The sequence below is a fragment of the Eptesicus fuscus genome, chromosome 5 (genome assembly GCF_027574615.1).
Source record: "Eptesicus fuscus isolate TK198812 chromosome 5, DD_ASM_mEF_20220401, whole genome shotgun sequence".
Lineage (NCBI taxonomy): Eukaryota > Metazoa > Chordata > Mammalia > Chiroptera > Vespertilionidae > Eptesicus > Eptesicus fuscus.
The window spans coordinates 19702036-19726224 of NC_072477.1; the positions used below are offsets into that span (position 1 = coordinate 19702036).

The 24189-nt window shown below is 48.3% G+C and overlaps 1 protein-coding gene across 1 annotated transcript in view; it reads right to left on the bottom strand.

Moving 5' to 3' along the window:
- ADCK1 (aarF domain containing kinase 1) overlaps nt 1–24189 on the bottom strand; it is a 105756-nt gene that overhangs the window by 20246 nt on the left and 61321 nt on the right. The window contains exons 5-7 of the mRNA XM_028141300.2: nt 17763–17921; nt 8016–8174; nt 1568–1684 (exon numbers count right to left, since the gene is read on the bottom strand). Coding sequence (XP_027997101.2) covers nt 1568–1684; nt 8016–8174; nt 17763–17921 — 435 coding nt within the window. The remainder of the gene's footprint in view (nt 1–1567; nt 1685–8015; nt 8175–17762; nt 17922–24189) is intronic.

The window sequence follows — 24189 nt, forward strand, 5'->3', positions numbered from 1 at the left end:
CCAAGATGCCACTAACCACCCTCCACCCCAGGATTTGGCCCTTGTCACCCTTATCTGTCCCTTATACTTCCCTCCCCAAGGAATACACACAGCCAGGCCATCCTCAGGACGAAGAGTCACTCCAGGGATGGGCTCCCTGAGTCCCACAATCCTAGAACCTCAGAAACCTGTGAGAAACTTTCAATAATGCGGGGTGTTTCATACTCTGTGTGTGTGTGCACTTGCATATACACATACATACACACACATACACATACATACCACCAGTCTTCCATGAGACCTGTGGCTTTGATATTAGCTGATAAGAGACATAATAGATTGATTTCTACAAAGTAGGACCTATTGCTGGTCTACTCTGAACATCACCATTGGTCTGCCACAACACAGTGGAGCCCCTGGCCCAGAGCCCCCTGTCCAGCCTACAGTTTCTGTGAAAGTATTTAATGACATCATTTCAGAATACCAAAGAGCTTTCTGGGTCATACAAACACTAGAAACCAGGGGCAAGAGATTAAGGAATTAAGTCATTGATTCCTTAGGAATGCCTAAGCAATTAAGACAGATGGTAACCCAGCCAGTGTAGCTCAGTGGTTGAGCATTGACCTATGAATTAGGAGGTCATGGTTCAATTCCCGGTTGGGGCACATGCCCAGGCTGCAGGCTCTATCCCCAGTAGGGGGCTTGCAGGAGGCTGCCAATGGATGATTCTCTCTCATCACTGATGTTTCTATCTCTCTCTCCCTCTCCCTTCCTCTCTGAAATCAATAAAAATATTTTAAATGGTATTATTGTAAGGGTAGACCCATAAACCAATGGAAGAAAACAGAGTTTTTGCCAGACCCAAAGCCTAGACTGTATGATTCCATTTACATGAAGTTCAGTCGTGAGCAAAACTGTTCTTTGGTGTCAGAAGTCAGGGTGAGAGTATGGACTGGGAGGGGCATGAGGAAGCCTTCTTGGGTGCTAGAAATGACTTAAATCTTTATCTGCCTAGTGATTATGTGGTACCATTAAGATCTGGGACCTTACATAAGTTAGGTCTAAGTCTCTGATTTTTCATCTGCAAAATAGAGACAGTAAGATCTCCCTCCTAAGGTTCCAGGGCAGAAAGGGCCTGGCACAGGGAGCCAGGCCATCAGTAAACATTCATGGTAAAGGAGGATACTGAGAATGAAAACAACAATTATCAACTAGCTCCCAATCTGGAGCACTAACCACAGGCCAGGCGCTATGCTAAGCACGGCTTGTGTGCTAACTCAGCCCTCACATCTCTATCAGATGGAACAATGTCCATATGGAATGGATGAAATGACCCTGGATGTAAGCTAGAGAAAGAAGGGCTGCATTCAGATAGTGCGTGGGCAGGAAAAGTTCTCGGTCAGTGCTCCAACTCCTGCCTCGGGAGTTACCGAAGTGGCCCAGATTCCACTGCAGTCCAAGGCAAATCCCTAGGAGGAAGATGGGAAGGCAGACAAGGAAGGACTCTAAAGTCATGCAGACCTGGGTTCTAATCCCAACTCTGCTTCTGCTAGCTGTGTGAGCAGAAGCCATGAGCACTCAGCCTCACCTCGTTGACATCAATCTTGTTCCTCTCCATGTAATCTCTGTCGTTGACCTGCCCGCCATCCAAAAACTCCATCAGAAGGACCCGCTTGGTGGACAGCTCCCAGTAGATTTGGGGCACCTGGAATAGGAAAGGGTGGGTCAGAAAAGTCTGAGGGGCTGGGAGTCAGGGGGAGGGGGCGAGGACCACCAAGAGGCCCAGAGAACCAGACAACAGCAGACACTCCTCCCAGGAACAGGAGATAAGGCCTGAGAGGGGCTTCAGCAGTGGCAGGTGGGAAAGACAGGACAAGAGAGAAGGCCAGGCTGCCTTCCTCCATCAGCCAAGCCCCAGCCCCCTCCTCTAGAGACCCCCCCCACCCCCTGCTCGGGGACCAGAGAAGGCTTCCCTGTCCTCTTTAATGCCTTCCAGGCACAATTAACAGCCAAAACTAAAATTGGGACTCAGGGGAAAATGTGTGGAACCTCTCACACCTGAGCAAGAGTTGGCATTAAAAGCTGTTTCCCTCTCTCACCAGGCCCATTTCAGGCTCCTGACATGAATCTCAACCCTCTGCCTCAGTTTCCATGCCTGTGCAACTGGTGTATTGTACCTATGCATGAATGTATAAATGTATGAACAAATGCATGTTTATTGGATGATCAGTTTTTCGGTCAGGAAGTTACGAGTTTTCTCCTGCCCTTTCCTATAAGACCCTGTGGCAGACAATGCTGGATCCTAACCCAACACCTATTCCCAATCCTCCTCTTTCCCAGAGACAGGAAATACTAAATACTTCCTGGCCAGCCCCGCAATAGGTATGGCCATGTGACACAGTTCTGGCTATGAGACACAGTAGAGGTCAGCTAGGGAGTCTGGAAAGATTTTTATTTTCTAGATAAGAAAAGGGATGTTTGCAGATGATGCAACGATTCTTATACTTCTCTTCCTACCTTAAAGTGAGTGCGGTGCTGGGAGCTGCAGCAGCCCCCTTGCAACATGAGGAAAAGTTCAAGGAAATCAGAGGTGCCAGCCCTGATATTGTTAAACCACTAAGACCATCACCAGGCAACTTCTGCGAGTCTTCTCGCTATGTGAGGAAAAGAAATCCTTTCTGTCTAAGATCCTCTAAATCGAGCTATCAATTACCTGTAGACAAATGCATTCTCAACTGATACGCTCTTCCATCCTCTCTGACTCTGAAAACACCTAATAGCCAAAAAGAGAAGAGATTTCCCTAAGAAGAGGCAAGAAACTGGACTGCACCAAGGGCTGCTGGGCTGCCATGTGAGTGAGCGACCCCCATCAGTCCCACCACGGTTGGGAAGGAGGAATTACCGGCTATCAGCACACCACATCTCCCCAACAAGTTGATGGGTTTATTTCTACTTACAAATAAAGAAACAAGGGCCCTGGCTGGTTTGCTCAGTGGTTAGAGCGTCAGCCCATGGACTGAAGGGTTGCAGGTTCCATTCCCGGTCAAGAACACATACCTTGGTTGCAGGTTCCCCAGCCCTAGTAAGGGCATATGCAGGAGGCAACCAATCCATATGTCTCTCACATCCATGTTCCTCTTTCTCTCTCCCTCTCTCTCTCTCCTCTCTCTCTCTCTCTCTCTCTCTCTCTCTCTCCCCCTGTCTTCCCTCGCTTTCACACTCTTTCTAGAAATCATTGAAAAAAATATCCTAAGGTGAGTTTAAAAAAAAGAAAGAAAAGAAACAAGGGAAGCTAATTCAACTGTTTAGGGAATAAGTACTTCCCTCATCCCAAACCCGGAAAACTCATCTAGCAGTAGGAGAGCAGCTCTGACATCAAAAAAAACTGTTCCCTGTTCCTAGTTCTGCTAATAACTGTGTGACTTAGTCCAGCCCTCAGCTCCTCTACATCCTGGCTCTCATTAGAAAAGAGCCTGTTCCTGCCCCTCTCGGTAAGGAGCTCTGAGCATAATTAGGGCCTGCGCACAGCCTAAGGCTCCGGCTCCCTGAACAAAGGGTCCACTGCAATCAAGGTGTCATTCTGGTTTGCTACTTTCCTGCAGCTTTTGCCATTTGAAAACCTGTGACTCTCTGTTACTCTGAACTTGAAATTCAGTTTTGCTTGGCATTTTTCAAAAGGTATCTTTAAAAATGTAAGTGCAAGTCTGCTGCTGTTGTTCGTGGCTTCTGAGCGCAGGGGACATGTTTGGGGTTAAGTTCTTCCCTCGGTGTGTCTTGGACGGAAGCGTGGCAGTGGGCACCTGGGGACACCCCCATCTGAGCCACCTGGGCAACATGGGACAGCCATGAAGGAGCCACCAATGGAAAGAGTATCTAAAGGCTGGAGACTTTCCGGGCTTGTCAACCAGGGTCATGGGTGTGCTGGGTTCCCCCTCTACCACCTTTCCCCCACCACCCCCAAAATGCAAACATCCCAGCCTCACAGCAGAATACATCCCTTGCTTTAGCTGTTTAGATCTGAAGTGACAGACTTATCAAGCCTGGGAGATCTAGGCATTTGTCCTGGGAGCTCAGGGAGGACACTGACCCTCCTTGATGTGACATGGAAATGACCGCAAAATGCAAACCTGCTCCCTGCTCCGTAATGAGAAGCTTGACTTAACACGGGGACTAGCCCCTGAATCACCATGTGGGCAGGAGGGTTTGGGGTGTAAGGGGAAATTCACTTCACGCAAACACCCATGTTGCACCACTGACCCTCTCCTTGCTTCTTCTATCAAGGACAGGAAAGATGAAAGAGGAAAATTTTAAAGCGGCAATGAGAACTGTCCACTTGCCTCCTGCCCCCCAACCTGCCCCAATAAAACAAAACCCTGGGAGGCTCATGACCAGGGCACCTGCTGATCCCACAGGCAGGGTCACACCAGCCATGAGGACCTCTGTATTCTGGGTCTACTTGGAAGTCCTGTTGCTGTGGACTCCACCTGCCCCCACACTGGGGCTAATCCTGCCCTAAGAAAGCCCAGATTCTGGAAAGTTCCAGCTCCAGACCCTGGGCCTGTCTCACAGTCTGGCTTCCACTTTGTTCCTGTGCTTTGATCAACGCACCTATGAAGCAAGGCCTGGATCGTCCGGACCAGTGCCCCTCACCCAGGGCCGCAGCCCTCGTCACCCGCGCCCGGCGGAGCAGAGCACAGTCTCAGAGCCAGTCTATCGGGCCGGAGCCCCGGCTGTGTCTCCTCCAAGCTGCGTGGCTGAGGCCCAGTTTTATAACCTCTCTGAGGGCCAGTTTCCCCACCTGTAAGAGCGTGATGACCATCACAATGGAAGCAACACTCCCTACTGCCAAGTAGCATGTGTGGAGTCCTGGTGCTCGACACAGAAGCACTCAACTTGCAGCGGCTGGACAACCAGCAGCTGCCATGTGACAGCCTCGCAGTTTCACCCGTGGTTCTGATACACAACCAGAGCTCAGGGTTCACGGTACAGACAGTGCAGCATAATTCAGATCTTCCCCCACAAGTTGTCACATGGGCAGAAGAGCACAGAGGTTAAGCGTGTAGGCTCTGAAGCTGGCTGCCTCTGCCCCTTACCAGGAAGCTGTGTGGTCTTGGGCAAACGTTTCATCTCTCTGAGGCCCAGCTTTCCCACTGATGACATGGAGCTAATACCAGCATCTCCCTTCTGGGGCTTTTATAAATATTAAAACGTAAACACATATAATGCACTTTAAAAATGGCTAACAGCATAAGCATGTAAAAACCTTAACTAATATTGATTGTTATCCATCAGCAGTTCTGAGTCTTTGGATTCTGAGAAAGCTGTGAGAAAGAATCACTGATGCCCAACAAGGCTTGACTACAGTGTCTGTGGAGGCCCAGCTCCTGGCCTCCCACTGAGGAACCGTGACCTTGGGGTGGTGAACACAGGGCAATATACAGAGGGTATATTCTAGAATTGGACCCCTGAAACCTCTATAATTTTGTTAACCAGTGTCACCCCAATAAATTCAATAAAATGTTTTTAAAAGGAAAAAAAAAAACTGTGGAGTGGCCCTACTCAAAAGATGGCGCCCATACCCATCTCCACCTCCATGAGTAGAATTACACTTCCATCTCTTCCTGTCCCAAACCCTGCGGTTACCAGGCTCCTCCCTCCTACCTGCACTAGCTGTCTCCCAGGTCAGTCACAGGCCTCACTGCCTGTCCTGTCCCTGCCCCCAGCACACACACTCTGACGCCAAATCCACAAATGCCCTGGCCTTGACCGTTCAGCCTGGCTGCCTCCTCACCCTGTTCCCGTCTCCCCGCCATCGCATCTGCATTCAGTCCGAGTCTAAAGCCCGGAGAGTTATAGCCTAGGGCTGAGGCTATTACACCCCACTGGAAGGTGTCGCGCACACTGAGAGGTAAACTCTTTGCTGAGACTTAATTACGCACAGATGTTGTGATGGGGTGCCAGTGTGCAAGAGCAATCTATCTCCAGTTTTAAGAGCTGAACTGGGTGTTCAGCACACAAAATTTGCTTCCTATTTGGTATTTGTTTAGACAAAATTAATGACTCAGGAACCTTAACGCTACCACTGTCTTAGGAATGGCGTTCGGGTTTTAGAAGCAGCAGGTCAAATAGTTACATTAATTATTTACCCATTTGGCATCCTCGTCTCAAAAATTTGTGTTATTATTATTATTACATGTCTTGGTCTGGCAGATGCCAGTTGGTCCCAGCCAGGGGACAATTTTGCTGTTTCCATGGGAACCGTGGAGGAGATGGTTCTGTTTGTCTGGCTCCTAGTTCTAGCTCTGAAGAGTACCCCTGCCGGGTAAGAGGCAACAGAATGTCCTCAGCCGAGTACCAGAGTCGCAGTCAGAAAAGCTGGGTTGCAGCCCGAGCGTCTCCACTCAGACTGCCGTCTGCAAAATGGGATGCCGGTTGCTGGAAGAATTCACTGTCATCCCATCTGCATAGTGCTCAGTGCAGCGAAAGAACATTCAGTAAATACTGCCTATTCCCTTGTATAACCAGCACTTCTTGGAAGCCCCCTCTGCGCTCCATATCCAGAGTGGATTTAAGTCCTTCCTCTTGGACATCCACAGAAACATGGATAAGTAAGTCTCTGACATAGCATCACCAACCTGTACACAGCAACACATTTGTGTGTCTGTCCCTCACTTAGATAGGTCATTTTCCCAGGCAGGAGCCAACCATCTCTTACTCATCTATACATGCCCAGCTCCTAGCAATAGCAACAGGCTCCGGAAATGCTCAATCATTGTGGAAAAAGGGAATGAAAGGAATAAGATATGCAAGTGGAGGCTTATTTTAGACTCCACAGCTTCATGCTAATTACTTAATAGTATTACCTGTCTGAGAGAGCCAAGTTTTCACTGAACTGGTGGTTTGAATGTCAAGGCTGAGACAGTGTTGCCCTGGCTGGTTTGGCTCAGTGGCTAGAGTGTCTGCCTGTGGACTGAAGGGTCCCAGGTTCAATTCCGGTCAGGGGCACATGCCTGGGTTGCGGGCTCCATCCCCAGTTGGGGGGGGGGGGGGCGGGTTTGCAGGAGGCAGCCAATCAATGATTCTCTCTCATGATTGATGTTTCTCTCTCTCTCTCCCTTACTCTCTGAAAGTCAATAAAAAAATTATTTTTAATAAAAAGCAGGTGTCATGATGCTGTGGTCTTCAGTATTTCATAGCCATTTAACACACGTAAAACTATGCTACCCTCTTTATTAGGTTCCCATCTTCTTTTGTGTTGTTGTTTTTTAAATATATTTTTAATTTATGTCAGAGAAGGAGAGAGAAAGAAACATCAATGAGAGAGAATCACTGACTGGCTGCCTCCTATACACCCCCTACTGGGGATCGAGCCCACAACCCGGGCATGTGCCCTGACTAGGAATGGAATTGTGACCTACTGGTTCAAAGGGCAATGCTCAATCACTGAGCCACACCACCTGGGCAGGTTCCTATCTTCTTTTATTTTCCATGTCACTGGTCATGTTTTTGAGTGTTTTAAGCATAATCTATTCTCCCTATAAGCCCTGTGGTGTCTATTGTGTGATTTTACGCTGTGGATATTTCTAAGAACACATATGCTGTGTTATAGCAGAATGGACTGTATAGTAAATGAGCTAATATAATATACATGAAGTGTTAGGAACAGTGCCAAAGTGCAGTAGCATTAGCTATCATCGTCATCATCACCAACACCACCATCATTATCACTATCACCATTATCATCATCATCATTATCGCCATAGCCGCATGTTTCATGGATGCAGAGACCACGATTCACAGCCCTTGGGTAGCACTCAGTGTCTTGAAACTGTAGATCATTCAATAAACATCTGTGTGACTGACTGACAGGTCAACAATAACAGCTGGTATTTCTCTATAATGTTGCCTCCAAGGGCTTTTATGTACATCACTCAGGAAGATGTCCCCACTCATGTCCTGCAAGGGGGGATACTCAGGGCCAGGACCAGTCCTCCCCTGCACTCTCCCACCATGCCCCCATTGCCCTGCCCTCCTACCTTTAAGAAGTCAAAGTGCTTGAGCATTTGGGCCACTTTCTCCGCGTTCCTCCCTTCATTGAGGAAATCCAGCTCCAAGGGAAGGTTCTTCTTGGCTTCATCCACCAGCCACATGAATTCAAACTCTGGAAACAGCTGTTTGACAGCCAGGACGAGCACCTGAAATCCACCAGGCACCCCATCAGTCAGCTCTTAATGCCCCACCAAGGCACCCTGCCCTCCTGCCTGGTCTAAATGTTGACAACCCGCCAGGTCTCCCCTGGAGTAAGGGTGAGTGGGAAAACAGCTCCCCTGGCGCCCGCCGCTAGGGAATCCAAGATGCAGGATGATAAAAAGCCAACAGCCACCAGCAGTAACAACAACTACCATTTGCTGAGTGCTCCCCACATGCCCTGCACTGGCTCAGCACTTGACTGGGTTACTCCACTTCATATGCACAATCTGGGAAGTACACAGTGCACACACTCTTATCATCTCCCCATTTCATAGATAAGGAAATTGAGGTTCTGAGAGGTTATATGATTTTTTTTTCTGAACTTGCCCAGTAAGGAAGCATAGAAACAGAATTCTACTTGGGTCCACCCAGCCCCCAAAACCATTGCTCTGAAGCATGTTGCTGAACTGCTGTCTTCGCTGCTCCCAGGTCTTCACGGTTTTGTTTACGAAGGGCTGGAGCGTGCTGCCACTGTCACGGTGCTTTTATTTATTTCTTAAGCTAAGTGGTTAACACCTGAGCATTTATAATGTTACTTTCTATACTTTTTGTGCATCTAAACTATTTCATGATAAAAAAAAAATCAAACTGGAAAAGAAAACAAGGTTAGATAAGATAAGAAGAGTAAGAGATAAGGGATTTGACCACTTGGATAAAAAGCTCAGATTTGGGGCCATTTGGCCTCATTGTGGATTGTTGAGTGAGGACAGGATGAAAAGTGGAGAGGGGTTAGAAGACTCGTCTGGCATTTCGTTGTCAATTTAATGATGCGAAATTAAATGTCACTGGCAGAGAACCAGAGTACAGTGGCATCTGCAGAGCACGCCCGACCCCTCCCTGGGCAAGGACTCAGTTCTGAGGCCACCTCACCACCAGAGCTCTGGAGCTGAGACAGTCTCACAAGTTCACAGACATGGCTCTGCAGTGGGTGAGCAAGGTTGATGCCAGGGACGTGGGAGATGGTCCAGCAATCCAGGAGGGAAGCAAAGCAGGCAACCCTCCTGCTCGCCAATAAGCCCTCTGTTAGTGTTCAAAGTCGGGCCTGGGGAGACCACCGACCAACCCTCCCAGTAATTCTTGGTAGAGATTACAGTCCAAGTTTGAGATACCCCTCTCCACCCCTGGCTAGAGCAGGAGGACACTGAGCAGGAACCAAGGAACCCTGGGCCTGCTGGTACCTTCCCCAACTCTTATGGACTAAAGTGCCTGTGTCCCCCTCTCTCCCCCAAATTCTTATATTGAAACCCTAACCCCAGTGTGATGGTGTTTGGATGTGGGGCCTCTGAGGGCTAATTAGGTTTAGATGAGGTCATGGAGGTTGGCCCTATGATGGGATTAGTGTTCTTGTAAGCAGAGAGAGAGCAAAGCTCACTCTTTCTCTGCCATGCAAGGACACAGAGAGAAGGCAGCTGTCTACAAGCCAGGAAGAAAGTCCGTACCAGGAACTGAATAGTCTGGCACCTTGATCTTGGACTTCCAGCTTCCACCACTGCGAGAAATAAATGTCACAGTGTACGCCACCTGGTCAATGGTATTTTGTTATGGCGGCCCCAGCAGCTTAAGACACCAGCCAGTCTAACCAGGAGGATTTACTGAGCCCCACCTATGAGCCTTGGCTTGTGCTTCCTTTTGTCCTGGTCTATAATATTATGCCCAACACTGTGTTCGTCACAAGTGGGACAAAAGAAATAAAGCTAAAGCACAGCCATGAACTACAAAGCATTAATGGTTTTGCTTTTAAACACAAGTCCTAGGCTGTGTACCAGACGCCGGTCTAAAATAATCATCACACAGGGTTATTATATTCAATTTCTCTCAAAACTCTTTTTAATTGTATTCGGCTGCAGTCTAATTTCTTTTAAGTCTTGTCTAGTCTTTCACAGGCCAGACCTGTGACCTTATGATAATCAGTTTAGTTTATGTTTTGTTTCTGTTGGTGTCACATGAAACTGGAAGGCAGAGAGAGGTGGCAACAGCTAGGCCCAGGCCACATGTGTCAGACCCAGACACCTGGCCCAGCCGCCTCCAGGCACTGCATCTCGTCACCATGCCCTCAGATGGCCCTTAGCAGCCGCCAAAGGGGAGGCAGAGCTGGCGCACAGGAAGCAGACGCACCTGCCCAGGCCTGGGCCAGGGGCACACACGTCACCAGAGGCACCTGAATTCCACTCTGGGCTCTGAGTTCAGGCAAGAAACCTCTTCGGACTTTGGTTCTGACCTAAATTCCAGAGGTTCTCACCCAGTAGGGATGAGGGAAAGAGCCGCAATGAGGCTTGGTCAATTGTTCATTCAAAATTCACTGATTACCTCCTAGGTCAGTGGTCGGCAAACTGCGGCTCGCGAGCCACATGCGGCTCTTTGGCCCCTTGAGTTTTTAGCAAAGGCCAGCTTAGGAGTACCCTAATTAAGTTAATAACAATGTACCTACCTATATAGTTTAAGTTTAAAAAATTTGGCTCTCAAAAGAAATTTCAATCGTTGTACTGTTGATATTTGGCTCTGTTGACTAATGAGTTTGCCGACCACTGTCCTAGGTAATGACCCTGGGCCAGATGTGAGTATACACAGGGAGTTACATGCAACCGAGTTGGGTCTATACCTGGGAATGAGTCTTCTGGCCAAACAATAAATCCTCATCATTTACTGTACGATCACTGTTATTTGTGAAAATTTTCATGAGCATTAACATCTAAACAGCACTGATTGGCACTTTAAAGATTTTTCTGTCACTAATCAATTATATAATTAGTTATTAGTAGTACTATTGGTTATTTATTAATACCTAATGTCATTAATCATAAAAGCAATCAAAGATTTTATTGACTGATATTAATTGCTAGTAACTACTTAGTAAAATAATTCATAACCCAAAAAATTGTACATGCTCACTAAACTGGTTTCTAAAGCATTCTCCGGGTGGTGAGTGAGTTACTCCCTGGGCTACTCTTTTATTTTAATATGTTTTTATTGATTTGAGAGAGAGGGGTAGGGGGAGAGGGAAGGAGAGATAGAGAGAAAGAGAAACATTGATGTAAGAGAGAAACATCTATTGGCTGCTTCCTGCCCACTCCCTACTGGGGATCAAACCCACAACCTGGGCAGCATCCCTACCTGGAATCGAACCAGTGACGTTTTGGTGCATGAGGCAGTGCTCAACCAACTGAGCCACTGGTTATTTTAAAACAAACGTCTGTTTGGGTGGAAATCAATGGTTCTTAGTTTTCTAGGAGGACACCATGCCTCTTAAAGGAAGTCACCAATTTAAAATTTTGGTGCTAGCTATGAAGCCCAGAAGAATGTACATGCTCACATAATTTTGCACATAATTCAGGGAATGAGGAGAAGGGTCAGATTAAGCACTGTCTGGTCCAAGTCACTGTCTGATCCAAGTCTAAAACTTTTCTTGGCTGAGGAAAATAAATAAAACTCAGTTTCACCTTCTGTTTTCATTCAATTCCCTTCTTAAAAGCCTTCCCTAAGTAGATTCACTTAAGTTTTTCTTTTTTGACAACAGATGCAATCAACTAAAATAAAACAGGTGTTGTTATCAATTTGACTTTTTTATTTTTCTTCCAAAATGTATTTTCTCCATAAAATTCTTCCAACAGCCAATATTTTCAGCAGTGTCTAGCACGTACTCAATACACGGCAGATGTTTATTGAATATTCACGTGAATAAGTCAGTGAATGAATAAATGAATGAACAAATGAACATTTCAAAGGATTTGTCCTCTCCCCAGAAATAATTATATATTCACATGTGTGTTATTCAAATGGATTAAATTGTTCTATTTCTGAGATTTTGGTGGGAAAGGGGATTATCTCCAAATTTTGGGCAACCACCGTTTTGGAATGCCTGAGAATTTTCTACTCCATTTGGAACCTTATGAATCAATCAAGGTATATTCAACAGTTAATACCTCCTTCAAGATAGAATAATGAAATTATTTTCCTATAGTGTCACTGGCTCACAGGAGGGAAAATCAATTGTGGGCCACACAGAAATATAATGGAAAAATTAAGAGTCACATAAAAGCTTGAAAACTTGACTGTTATTGATAATAGCAAAAGAGGGAGGGTGGGGGATTATGATTTAGTACCCACTATATGCCAGGCACTGTGCTGCAAGGCACTTTATATGTAGGTCCTCATTTCATCCTCTGCGTGCCCATTTCACAGAGAAGGAAACCGGTTCCAGTAGGTTGAAGTACTTCTCAAGGTCATGTAGCTTGTAATTTCAAATGCAGGACTTGGACCCAGGTGTTTTGTTGGTTGTTGTTTTTTTCCTTCTTTCTTTATGCAGCCCTGTCTCATGCAATACAATACAAAATGATACAATAGGAAGCTTGTGATAAGGCATAAAAAGAGCTTTGTAAACTGTAACAGGCAGCTGAAATGCAAGTTCCTGTTATCAAGTTATTATATATTATAAAAGAAATAACGTTCTATGGGCAAGAGCACACAAAATAGAACACCTGTGCAAACCCAAACTGGTAGAAATGGGTGTTTGACAAGGATCGAAAATCAATTCGAAGCTATGTAAATAACTCGGCGCTCATGGGCTTATCTTTGTTCTGATAAGTTGTTAAAGTGTACACTTTTTAGAAAACAGAAATACAGGGTGAAGAAAAGTTTCCGTGGGGTTGTTTACATCTCTGGGTTTTTAAAGATATATATATCTTTAAAAATAAAATCAACCGTTGGATTCTGTGCCACACACAAACATTACCTAGCCACCTACTGTTCAATCAACACATTCAGAAAAGAAATGAGATGACAGCTGCATTTCCTGAAAATGTGGTTCCAAAAAAGTCAAAAATATGACTATCACAGGCCTTTCTTTTTAGAAACCCTTGGGATGGGATGGGTGGCATCAAATGGGGGGTCAGATTCTGGTGCTCAGACCAGAGTCCCATCCCAAGACTGAAGAGCATGTTGGGGACAGGTGGTACACTGAGGGCAGGGTGCCTGGCCATGAGTTATAGAGTCTTTAGGGGGTGATAGTGCCAGGGGGTGCTCAGCATCAAACTCAGAATCTTGAGACATAACAGGATGGTGTCACCATCGAGATGTGGGGATCAGATCTCACCCCCGGTTCCCAGGTCATCCAAATCCTGCCCTGCTCTCAAACAGTGAGAACACAGTGCCTGGCAACTGAGCTCCCTGCTATTGTGGGCAGGCAGGAGCTGCTGCAAAGCCAGCCCGCCAGCAGCCCGCCAAGGGTGGACTCTGCCTTGTCAGTTCCCCCTTCCTGCTGAATCATTGTTCCAATCTCTGGGCCCAATTAGTCTGGCTCTGGACAGCCACTCAAATCAATAAGAGTCACTGGCCGTGCATCTAGAAGTAGAGTTGCCCCAGCTACTAAAGGGACAATATCAGGTGATAATGACAAAGCCAAAAAACACCCTTGGCTGTGCCTCTCTCTTTTGTGCAAAGTCACCCACATCATCCGGTTCATCAAACACCATTTACTGAGAGCCTGCCTTCACTTCTCTATCACCATTCAACAGTCTACCCCAGAGGCTGTCCCCTTCTCCCAAGAGGAGAGGCACGCTCACAAGAGACACAAAACACAAGGGTAGCACATGCTATTGAGTGCCAACACAAAAGCCATGTCCCCCACTGTCCTGGCTAACAGAACTTCAAATATGTGCATCTCTCATGTCCTTCAAGGAAGGCAGTCCTTTACCTGACAAGGTGAGCCATGAATGGTCAGTAAGCCAATCAGAGTGGTCTTTCTCTCACCAAGACCGATTTAGGCTGGGACACATGGCCAACTTCTGGCCAGTGAGAAATGAAGGGGATTCTACTGAGGGGCTCCTTTTTGTAAGGAATATGAGAAAAGAAACAGGACCTCTTCAGCATCCAGATGTCATCGACTTGTAATAGCAGAAACTACTGCTGCTGTTTGGGGACCATGAAGGGCATTACCTTGGAAGGACAAGCCAGAATGGAAGAGTGGAAGACCAAAGGAACCTAGGTCCTTAAAAACCACAAAGCCCTAACTGGTTTGGCTCAGTGGATAGAGAGTCAGCCTGTGGACCAAAGGGTCCCAGGGTCCATTCCGGTCAAGGACATGTACCTCGATTGCAGGCTCCTCCCCAATATGGGTCCTGGTCAGGGTACATACAGGAGACAACCAATCGATGTGTTTCTCTCACATCAATATTTCTCTCTGTCTTTCCCTCTCTCTTCCACTCTCCCTAAAAAACAATGGAAAAATATGCTCAGGTGAAGATTAAAAAAAACACACAAAGTACTAGGTTAGTCAACAATGGAAAAGTTGACACGACCACCAGAAGTCTTAAAATGTGAGATAATATAGGTTACGATTATTTACCCCACTTTTAGTTGAATTTTCTGATACCTTGGCCAACGACATCCTAATGATACAACCAGTAGTCCCCACTCCTCGCTCTCAAAAGCCTAACTCCTATAGACCTCACAGCAGATATGCATTTGGATTTATAAGCTCACTAGAGGCTCGGTGCATGACATATGTGCACTGGAGGGGAAGGGGATCCCTCAGCCCGACCTGCACCCTCTCGCAATCCGGGACCCCTCGGGAGATGGCTGCCTGCCGGCTTAGGCCCCAGGGATTGGGCCTAAGCTGGCAATCAGAAATCCCTATCTCGGTCCAGGGCTCTCACAGTCCAGGACCCTTGCTCCTTACCGCCCACCTGCAACGGAGGCAGAAGAGGCTCCAGCCACCACTGCTGCACTCACCAGCCATGAGCCCAGCTTTCAGCTGAGCTGCGCTCCCCCTGTGGGAGCACACTGACCACCAGGGGGCAGCTCCTACATTGCGCGTCTACCCCCTGGTGGTCAGTGTGCATCATAGCAACCGGTCATTATGCCGTTTGGTCATTTTGCATATTAGCCTTATATTGTATAGGATTTCTTTTTTTTTTTAATATCTTTTTATTGATTTCAGAGAGGAAGGGAAAGGGATAGAGATAGAAGTATCAATGATGAGAGAGAATCATTGATCAGCTGCCTCCTGCACCCCCCTTACAGGAGACTGAGCCCACGACCCAGACATGTGCCCTTGACCAGAATCGAACCTGAGACCCTTCAGTCAGCAGGCCGAAGCTTTATCCACTGAGCCAAACCAGCTAGGGCTGTATAGGATTTCTTAAACTGCAAATATCCATAGGTTAATCCTATTAGTCACTCTCTCCTTAGTATGAATTACTTTGATCAGATAGTCTTCCTCTCAAGGCCATGCTGTGATCAATCACTGGGTCAGAGAGGAGAGATGAACAATAGTGGGCAGTGGGAGGGAAGGATAAGGGCTCACAACACCTGGACCTGTCATGAAAGGAAGCACTGAAAGGCTGTCCCCTTGGCTCCAGTGGTTTTGCCTGCCCTTTGTCTCCAAGTTTCTGGTGGCTAAGGTGACCCTAAAACCCCCTAGAAATCATTCTTCTCCTGCCAAGCATCCCTGAGCACCATTCTGGGGTTTTCATTCCTAAAACCAAGGCCAGTTTAGGTCTGGACTCAGAAAAACGACACTAATTTCAAATATAAAATAAAATGAGCTTTCCAGTCAGGCTCTTCTTAGCTTTACAGCAGAGAAGGATGACCCAGGTAGAATATTTCCACCAGAGATGTGTCCAGTGAGAAGGCAGTGCCACCTGGTACTGTTGGTAATGCTGATGGCTCATGGAGATGGTGACCTCAGGCCTCGGTTCCAGCCTCTCTGCTGAAGGCTGTGAGTACAGGAATCTGATCTGTCTATGATCCCAGCCCCAGCATGGCCTCAGCCGTGTGAAGAAGCCACTTTGTATTCTGCACATGGCCATTAGGCTGCTCTTCCCGAGAAAAGCATCTGATGTTTATCTCCAGAAGATGCCAAATCTTTATCACTGCTATTATTGCGATTGACCCTACGGCCACCATTACTTAGGGAGCCAGCGAGGCTCTGAGCAGAGAAAACAGTGTCAGCTGTCCTCCTGACAACACGGCTGGCCAGAGGCAGGTTCCCACCTGACGCAGGAGCAGCTGCTGGGTCTCAGGACAGCGGGGGATCCTCCAAGACCCCCGGTCCCTCCCAGCAATGGCCATTCCATAGCCATCGACAGGTGTTCCAGAAAACCTACGTTTCCAGGGTGATTCCCAGGGCCACTCAGCAATCCTTCTCTCTTCTAGCAACTATTTCAAACCTTCCCCCCTATTAGAGCCTCCAAAGCCACCTCCTACCCCCTCTTTCTCAGCAGATTGTCTTGCCTCCTACCTCAGAGAAAAAAAATAGAGGCTATTAGGCTGGTACAACTCAGCTGCCCACCTTTCCCCCCATCGGCCCCTCTGCCCCACACACCTGTCTTTACCCAGCCTGACCACTTTCCTCCAGCCTCCAAACAAAGGCTGCTGGTTCCACCTGCACCCTTACAATCCGTCCCCCGAGTCTCCTTCTGGACCATACCTATGAGTAACTTGCTCTCTCCTGAACCTTCAATCCCTCTCTCTGCTGCTGCCAGTCCAGTGGCTGCCTGACTGACCTCTAATCCTGGCTCTGCACTGACCTACATTCTCACTCCCCCACCACCGATGGTGCAACGTGAGAAGAGTAATCTACGTTAACTTGTCCCCATTCCCTGGGCCTCAATCCTCCTTCACCCACTCACCCCACTCTCCTTGCTCTTCCCAAGCACTCCAAATCTAACAGGCCCTTCTTAGAGTGCCACTCATTCATCTCCCCTTTGACGACAGTGTGTAATTCTTGGCAGGCTGTATTTTCCAAAATGGCTGCAACGATATCTCCCACTCTAATGCTCTAGAACCATGCCAAGCCCCATCCAGAAGTAAGTCTATTTCCCACCCCTTTCTCAAAGGGGGCCTCCGTGACTCCTGCTATTACCAATAAAGTGAGGAGGAAGCAGCCTGCATGACGGCCAAGGTGAGATCATAAAACTAGGATGGGCTTTCAGCCTTATTCTCTTAGGCAGCACTTCACTCACTCTGAGAACCCGGCAGCCATGCTGTGGGGAAGCCCAAGACACCGTGGAGAGATGACCTGGAGAGGACCTGTGGCCGTGGCCCATAGCCCTGGCTGAGCTCCCCGCCAACAGCCAGCACCCACTTGCCAGCCACGTGAGTGGGCCACCTTGAAGTGGGTCCTCCAGTTCCCGTCAAGCCACCCAGCTGACACCACATGCTCTCCTGTCATTTTTATATCCCTTGGCTGTCCACATGCTCTCTTTCATTATAACTTAACAAATTAAGATATAATGTTTCCACCCCCAAGGAAATCACCTCTAGTTCATCTCATTTTTACGCCATCCTCCTGAGGTCCCCTTGGTCCCAGTGGCTGTTCAGTGTTCTGAGGCCACCCACATGCCGTTCCCAGGAACAAATCAGAAGGAACTGACCAACCCAGCCCTGAGTCGCATGGTCACAGCACTGTCATGCTACCTCCTCTCTGCCACTGCTGCTCAAAGGGCCACACCTACCCACCAGCCTGGGGCCAGTTTCCCTGGTACTGCCTGAATCACAGAATGAGGAGGAAGGCAGGTAAAAGGGAAGGTTCTCACCTCCATCAGGAGAATGTCCTTTGAGCTCTGCATCTGCACCTTAGGGTGCTGGACCTTCACAGCCACTGTCCGCCCGTCATGCAGCACTGCCTTATGGACCTGGGCCAGGGAAGCGGCCCCCATAGGGGTGTCATCAAAGCTCACAAACAAATCAGGGATCTGTCAAGAGTAGAGAGAGGGTGGAACAATTAAGATGACTGAATTCAGTGAAAGGGGCCAGGAGGACAGGCCAGAGCTGTGCTGCCTGATGCCCCCACCACAGATTTTCTTCTCTGTCAGTTGTATGTCAGCCCAGCTCCTGCTGCCAGAGATTCGCACCAGGCATATGGAGGGAGTGAGACAGAAAACACATTGGAGAGTGTGTTCTCACACGTGTACAAAGGTGCCCTGAGCACTTCCATTTAAGGCCAAAGAAGTGCTATCTAGAACAGCGGTCACCAACCAGTGGTCCACAGACCACTGGTGGTCCATGAGGTCTGAAAGGTTGGCAACCGCTGGTTTAAGGAAACCTTTGGAGCAGCAGTCGTCAACCGGTGGTCCGTGAGGTCCAAAAGGTTGGTGATTGCTGATCTAGAATGTACAGAAATGTGCATAATCCACCCATGTAATTACCTACTATGGTGTCTCCCAGGTTCTTACATATGGATACTAGAAGCCCAGTGCACAAAATTTGTGCATGGGGTGGGGGAGTCCCTCAGCCAAGCCTGCACCCTCTCCAATCTGGGACCCCTCAGGGGATGTCCAACTGCCAGTTTAGGCCCAATCCCTGTGGGCCTGGTCACCCCCATGGCCCTCCCCTGCAGGCCTGGTCGCCCCCAACTGTCCTCCCCTGCTGGCCTGGTTGCCCCCAACTTCCCTCCCCTGTAGGCCAGTTGCCCCCAACTGCCCTCCCCTGCCAGCCTGATCTCACCCCCAACTGCCCTCCCTTGCCAACCTGATTGCCCCCAACTGCCCTCCCCTGCCAGCCTGATCGCCCCTAAACCCCTGCCAGCCTGATCTCACCCCTAACCCCCTGCCAGCCTGATCTCGCCCCTAACCCCCTGCCAGCCTGATCTCGCCCCTAACTGCCCTCCCTTGCCAACCTGATTGCCCCCAACTGCCCTCCCCTGCCAGCCTGATCGCCCCTAACCCCCTGCCAGCCTGATCTCACCCCTAACCCCCTGCCAGCCTGATCTCGCCCCTAACCCCCTGCCAGCCTGATCTCGCCCCTAACTGCTCTCCCTTGCCAGCCTGATCTTGCCCCTAACTACCTCTGCCTAGGCCCCCACCACCATGGCTTTGTCCGGAGGAAGTCAGATGTCCGGAAGATGACCGGTTGACCCAATCTAATTAGCATATTACCCTTTTATTAGTCTAGATCAGTGGTCAGCAAACTGCGGCTCATGAGCCACATGCGGCTCTTTGGCCCCTTGAGTTTTTAGCAAAGGCCAGCTTAGGAGTGCCCTAATTAAGTTAATAACAATGTACCTACCTATATAGTCTTAAGTTTAAAAAATTTGGCTCTCAAAAGAAATTTCAGTCATTGTACTGTTGATATTTGGCCCTGTTAACTAATGAGTTTGCCGACCACTGGTCTAGATAATTAAAAGTTAACAGAATCTGGGCCCAGGACAGCCCAAGACATGGGTCAGATGGAATACTTCCCACCACGCCAACCTGGAGAGTTCAAGGAACCCTGGCTGGAGACTGCACACCCCATAACCACCTCATATTCCTGCTGAACAGCAACCTCAACATGGTTCCCCAAGCCCATTCTCAGCTCAGACACCTGGCAGAGATCCCAGGGCTGCAGGCCTGAACCTTGCCCTTGGTCCTCACCTGCAGTGCCACCCAAAGGTAGCCGTGGGTAGATCCCCTGCCCTTTCCATGCCTCGTTTTCTCTATGAAATGGAACATATACCCTTATTCTTCCATCTTCTCTTTCCTTCTGCCTTCCCTCTTTTGTGATTAGAAATGCCATACCACCCAGCCGGCGTGGCTAAGTGGTTGAGCATCAACTCATGAACCTGGAGGTCACAGTTCTATTTCTGGTCAGGGCACATTGATCCCCAGTAGGGGACTTGCAGGAGGCAACCAATCCATGATTCTCTCTCACTGATGTTTCTATATCTCCCTTCCTCTCCCTGAAATCAATAGACACATTTTTTTAAAAAAAAAGAAAAAGAAAGAAAGAAAAGTAAAAGAAATGCCATACCAATTTTCCTGAAGGAAAAAGCCTTTCTGACTTGAGTGATCACACCTACATGATCCAGATATAAATATCCTACCAGATGGGAAGGAGGTCCCCAAAAATCTTTCGCAAGGTCGGCCAAGGCTGAAATACTCATCCCCTCTGTTTCCTGAAGTCCCTCGGTAGCCTCACAATGCCGGAAAGTCAAGACATTCACACACACAGCTACCCAAATGTGTATGTGGATAGTCACACACCTCCTCTTCTTCTCACACATCCAGGTTGGCAGGCTGTGCCCCCACCTCCCTCTGTCCCCTTCTGCAGCAAACACCCAGCCCCTCAGCGCCTCTCCCCTCCTTGGACTCCAGAAGTTAGATGACCCACAGCCACCAACCCATCCCATTTGCTAGGCTGCACCATCACTTTGCTAATCTTGTCTCATAAATCACTCCCTCCAGCCCTGTCATCATCTTTTAGCTTTCACTGAACTCCATCCCATTTATCAACATCCTGTGGAGGCCAAAGGTCCAGGCAACTTGGGAGGGGCCTACACTTCACTGTCACGAGATGGTACGGATTAGCTTCCCTGCCCCCTCCTTCCTCATTGGGTTTTGATCTATACCCCTCCCAGTGCCCACTTTCCTCTTCTGCCCCAACCATGCACCCATCTTTTTCTCTCCTCTGTGAGTTCTAGGCTCCCTGAGGGCCATATTCTTCTCATATCATCGACCCCCAGAATCACCTTGAATCTCTCTGCACAAGACCCTTTATCCTGGAACTTGGATTAAGACAATGCAAGGACCACCAACCATATATAACTCATTAGAATATCAACTCCCAGTGGGCACTTTTGTATATTTTGTTCAATGTTGAATTCCCTGCACCTAGAACGGGGCTGGAACTAGTCATTGACAAACAAAGATTTGTTGAAGGACTGAATCCACTATTCTCTCCATTGGAGAAGAACTGGATGAACTCTTTCTTCCCTTTGAAATGACTGGGTCTTCCAGATCCCACACGCCTACTAATCCAAAGGTCTCAAATGGAAAAGCGCATGTCAAGTGTAAGGTTTACCTACGTTACTCCAGGGTGAGCCTGGCCAATCAGAACCCTGAATACTCTGGACCACAATGATTGGTTCTGAGATAGACATATGACCCAACTGGTCCAATCAGACTCAACCGTTTTACTTTTGTTTGAACTGTAGAAGAAGGGATTCTTTCTTTCTGCTAAAATTGAACTTGAAGCCTAGAGATGCCTGAAGTCACATAGTAGCAACAAAGAGGAAAACAAAGCCAAGAGACAGAAAGAGTAAATCCTAATCACAATGGTTGAGTCCCTTGATCTAGCCATGCCTGAATGCCCACCCTATAATTCCTTCCTTTTTTTTTTTTTTGGCTTAAGTCAGTTTGAGTTGTTTTCTGTCACACACAGCAGAAGGGGCTCTGACTGATACAGTGTGTTCTCTGCCTCAGCTGCAATAAATTGAAGAAACACAGGCATGGTGCCAGGCATCCCCAAGAGGCTCAGTAAGTGTGAGTTCCCTCCTCTCCCCATTCTCTAGCTGGGACAGGGATCCAGGAATAGAAGAGGAGAACTTCAGCAACGTTCCCGGCCGATACATAATGAGATCACCATTAGTTCTCTTGGGAACCCTCTGGAGTTCCTGAAGGAGCACCAAGAACATTTTCAGGAGCAGAGCTATGTACCAGCACCCTCACCTCCCAGGCAGATGGGACAGCCCAATCTCCCCACTGCAAAGGGACTTGGGAGTGACCTGACCTCACTCCCTGGGAACACTGGCTCATTCGCTGAGACGGACAACCCGTCTTCAAATCAGTGTCATTGCAGGGACATTGCAGAGTCATTGCATCGCTAGGGATGTGTGCAAAAAACAGCTGCCAAGAGCACTCCAAGGGGAAGTGGAGAAAGGAAAGGGCTGAAGCAAGCATCCCAATCTCCAGGGTAAGAGGAAGCCTGGTCCACCCTATCCCCAAGGAATAGGAAGGGGGCCTCCCATAATTCCCTGCTCCCACCGGGGGATGGAAGGGGTCCCAAACCCAACTGTCAACTCAGCACCCTGAACAAGGCCCAGCTCTGAGGACTTGTCCAAATTCCCAATCTGACCAGTGGAAGCAAAGACAGGCATGGGAAGTGAGGATGCGGTGCACCACTCACTTGGCACAGGGAGCCTGTCAGGCAGGTACCCCACCCCACCCCAGCCTGCCCACCACCTCCCAGGGCCCCTGCAGCCATCTGTTCCCTATCTATCAAAGAGCAAGCCACACACCCATACCCTCCTATGCTTACACACACACACACACACACACACACACACACACACACAATAACTGATTGCTAGTGGATGTTCCTAGCTGGCTTATAATAAAGGTAATTAAAGATTGGTGCTACAGCCTATAATTAAATATGAATAAAGTATCTCTAAATGGAACCTTGATTCAAAGTGTTCAATGGAAGTACTTTAAGCTGATAGATAGGAAGAAAAAACAGACCCTGTCCTGAAAGCAGAATTACACCCCCTACGCAGCTGAAACAAATGCAACCCCCCTCCAATCAGGCCTGGTCCCCCAGCCCTTTCAGCAGAAAACCATTAGCAGAAACAAACTGCGGCATGGGCAGCAATTAGATTCAAGATGGGCCTCGGCTGCCTCCAGTCAGTGCAGAAACCTCTCTCCCCTAAGGCTTTGTCTCCCCCCCACACCCCTCCACTCCACACGCACACACACTACCTTTTATTTTCCTCTGGGTCTGGCGGCAAAATCAATTAAGTAAAACAACTGCATTTTAAAATGACTAGTTATGTGCTTTTTAATTACTGTCGGCCCATGATTCAAATATATCTATGTCCTTGTCTAAAAAAGGAAAAATAATCAGGAAAAAAGTTTCTCTAGCTTTGTATGGTCTGTTTTTTTAGAGGTGTGTGGGGAGATTTAGGGTGTTGTTTTTTTTAGAGCAGAAAACATGAGAAGGGCAGGAAACAATGTGTCACCCCCAGGGGCCTGCAGGCTGGGGCTCAAGTGAAGACTTGAGCAGGCTCTTCAGCTGGGGTCCGGGAATCGGAGACCACGTGACATTGTGCCCCAGTGCAGGGCAGAGAGAGACTCCAGAAAAGTCAGCGTGCAGATTCCCACGAAGCCAGGTGACTAGGCAATGTTCACACTGAGCAGCCAAACACTGGCCAGGGGCTACATTCTGCCCAGCATAAGGTGAAGGAAGTCAGAATCTTCTGGAGAAGCCACAGTGTGACTCCTGGGAGTTCCACGTGAGCCCAGCCAGCCTCGCTCGGGTCCCTGTGGGGACTGACTCACCAGTTACAAAATGGGAGATGTCCTGGATTTTTCCAAGATGGCCCAGTTTCACCTATTCCATCCTGTTGTCCTCATACTCATTCACATCACACCTATTCTGGGTTCAGAAACCACATCGCTGTAAGGCAATGCTAGCAAGTCTAACAAGCCCTGAGCTGGCTGACTGCAGATGAAGACAGGGGCCTACTCAAAGCAGGCAGGTCCAGGCCTAAATACCAAGGCCAGGCCGCTCCCACTTAGGAGCTGGGGAGACTGTCCAGGACACCATGGCATCAGCAGTAAAGAACATCTGGCTCTCCAGGCCCTGAAATGGCCCCCCTCACACATGGCTGCAGACATCTACCACAGACTGATGGGGAGAAAGACCAGTCCCTGAGCTAACAGAGTGGCTGGAGTGAACCTTCCCCACCCCGTACCCCTCCTCCCAACTGAGGCAGACAAGATAGCTCCAGCCAGCTAGGGTTCTGTAAAGCACTGCCATCTTGGGTGGAAAACCTACCACCACCTCTGACCTGCCTCTGCTTGAAACTCATCACCTCCTCTCAGCATCTTTTCCCAGGGACCTGCCCCAGGCACCCCTACCTCTCAGTCACCCTAGTGGCTGATAACCCATTTTGCTGCAATTCCTTTTTCTACCGCTTAAACATGCCTAGCTTATATCCCACCTGTTCAGGGTCATTCCTGTACTTTCCAAGATAACACCTGACAGTAACAGCATATGGGTGGCACATGCACCCTCATTCCCCCTCTGGTGGTTTTAAAATATGTCCATACATTTTTAAATACTCCTGTGTTGTTTTTTTTAAATATATATTTATTGATTTTTTACAGAGAGGAAGGGAGAGGGATAGAGAGCTAGAAACATCGATGAGAGAGAAACATCGACCAGCTGCCTCCTGCACACCCCCAACCGGGGATGTGCCCGCAA